Source organism: Drosophila persimilis, unplaced genomic scaffold (genome assembly GCF_003286085.1).
Source record: "Drosophila persimilis strain 14011-0111.01,24,50 unplaced genomic scaffold, DperRS2 tig00000838-arrow-arrow-pilon, whole genome shotgun sequence".
Classification (NCBI taxonomy): Eukaryota; Metazoa; Arthropoda; class Insecta; order Diptera; family Drosophilidae; genus Drosophila; species Drosophila persimilis.
Window position 1 is genome coordinate 258,859 of NW_020825360.1, and position 2,409 is coordinate 261,267.

A 2,409-nucleotide genomic window follows, 5' to 3' on the forward strand; every position below is an offset into this window, starting at 1 on the left:
TACATATGTATGTATTGTTTATTTGGTATGGAAGTACAAAAAAAAGGATATAAAATTCAAACTTATCTAAATAGGACACAAATAGGTGGCTCTTACAGGAAGAAAATCAGTCTTCCCAATCTATAAGAATTGTCAATGTTTGCTATGTTTGTTGTGGCTGCTTGCGCTGTTGTCTCACCGTCATTTATCTCTTGGCGGCAGCATAATTCATATCGAATGAAAAAAAATAAAGTTGAGGACTAAAGAAATGTTATATGAATGACTATGTTATAACAGGAAATGGAAATCCGTTTACTGATCAAGATCAGAATCATATGGTGTAGGACCGTCCTCATTGGGCTGTGCATAGCCGCGCTTCATCAGATTCTCGGGCAGATCGGCATTGTCGCCAAGGAATCGAATCTCAAAGCAATCGTGCAGACGACTGACCAGCATCACGTCTTCCTCCACGTTGAGTATTTTGCTTTTGAGATACTCCATACACTCGACGGCCTTTTTTCGGGACAAGGAGCTTTTGGGCACGACGCCTTCTATGTAGCAACTAACGGCGCGATGAGGCCGCATTCTGTCAAAATCTCCACAAGGTACCAGAGCGCTTAGGGTCACAAACTCTGTATTGCCGTAGTCAACATAAAATATCTTATAGTCATTGTCCGATTCCTCGATGATCTGGGCGCGATAATAGCAGCCATCGTTGTAGTGAGCCAAGACAATGTCCAACATATGCGGCTTCCGCTTAAACTGACTCTTGGCCCGTAAGACATCGTCCTTGGTCCATACCAGAGGAGGAGAGCCATCCACATGTTGGGCATAGACTACAGTGGTAGTACTCACGTAGGTTATCAGCATTTTCACAATTTTTCCTAGTTCTCGTACGAGCGGAGTATCAAACACGGTCTCGGGCAGAGCGTCTACCACCTCCAAGTCCTTGGTGGTGCCGTCAGGTGCAAAGGGCTCGTGCACCAAACGACAATTACTACCTAAGGTGAAACATGAGTTAGATTACAACTCTTCTTAGAGCTTTGAATATTCTCTATACACAGACTTACCCTTGAAGCAGCCTTTGATCTTCGGATCGTAATGCCGACAGATTCGTTGTTCGTCTTTGGGTCTGAAGCCCAGTACAGCCTTTAAGGGGTCACTGGTGCCTTCGTCAATCTCGTTTAGCATGGCCATGTCCGCCTCGCTTATCTGTGCCCCATTTGGGTTGGTTGTTTGGCAAGGGACTGGCACGGACTGATCTTGAATAGAATCGGCTGCAGCTGCTTTGGACAGACTATTCTTGCAACGACTCTTGTTTGCGCTTTCATCAACCAGTTCCACTATTAAATCATCGCCCTTCTTTTCCAAAACACACAAGGTCAATTTCTTGAATCGGAGATGGGCTATATGGGACACACTGCATTCTCTGAAGAAGCATCTGATGGCCTCCGCCGGCAGCAGTCGTATGTCATCTGGTAGGGCATATATAGTCTCGTCGCCATTCATATGTATATGCTCGCCGAAATCAATCAAATAGGCATCATAGCCACCCCCATCGGCATAATCATTGATTATGACACGTGGAATGACCCCGTCGCTGCAATCGTACACCGCAAAGATCTCCCCGAAGTTGGGAAGCTGGTCCAACTCCTTAAGATGTAACTTCCCCGAGAACAACTCTTGCAGCCGCTCTGCATCCCACATGCCTACAAAGAAACACTTTTTGGCTATGTTTACTTGCATCACGGCGGCATTTATCACACTTCCCTCTGGAAACGCGGCTACGTTCTTCACGATCTGATGATAGATTTCACTGCTGGGTGTTGTTTTTCCGCCTTTCGGTGGCTTAAGGATTCGTTTGCCTGTTGAAATAGAAGGCAGAGCTTTTGCATCAGCGGAAGCAATGGCCGAGTCCTGTGGCTGTGCTGAAGTGGACTGTGGGGCCGTAATGGGCTCTACTTGTTGCTTTGGGATCCCCGCATCAGGTTTAATCATCCTACTGGAGCACATGGAGAACGAAAGCCCATCAATTTGATTAATATGCTGGGAGTCCGTCATTTGCTCGATTGCCGGTAGTCTTTGCGGACGTTTATTCAATAAATTCTCAATCCCATCTTTGTAAGCGTGCATCATGAAGTCGTTGCGCTGCAGACTATCGCCGATGTTGGCGACAATTGGTTCGAGATTGTTTAGATCAATTTGCATGTTGCACTTGATCAAACATTCGTTGACACCACTCATGCTGCTTAGCAAGGCATCGTGGAGACCGATAAGTGTTCGATCCCCTTTAACCACATTCATCCAACGCTCGTCCAGAATTTTGTACAAAATCTCCGAGTGACGCGTCACGTTTTCCAATTTGGCGTGAATTTTTTCAACATTTTTATCGAGCAGCTTCTTCAGTGCAAAAATATCATTCAAATCCAT

The 2,409-nt window shown here is 45.6% G+C and overlaps 1 protein-coding gene across 1 annotated transcript; it reads right to left on the reverse strand.

The window, feature by feature from the left end:
* LOC113566696 lies at positions 1-2,409 on the reverse strand. Its single transcript, XM_026993449.1, has 2 exons — positions 1,050-2,409; positions 1-980 (listed from the first exon to the last, which is right to left on the reverse strand). Exons 1-2 carry the CDS (start codon positions 2,407-2,409, stop codon positions 292-294), a joined length of 2,049 nt encoding a protein of 682 aa, XP_026849250.1. The 3' UTR covers positions 1-291.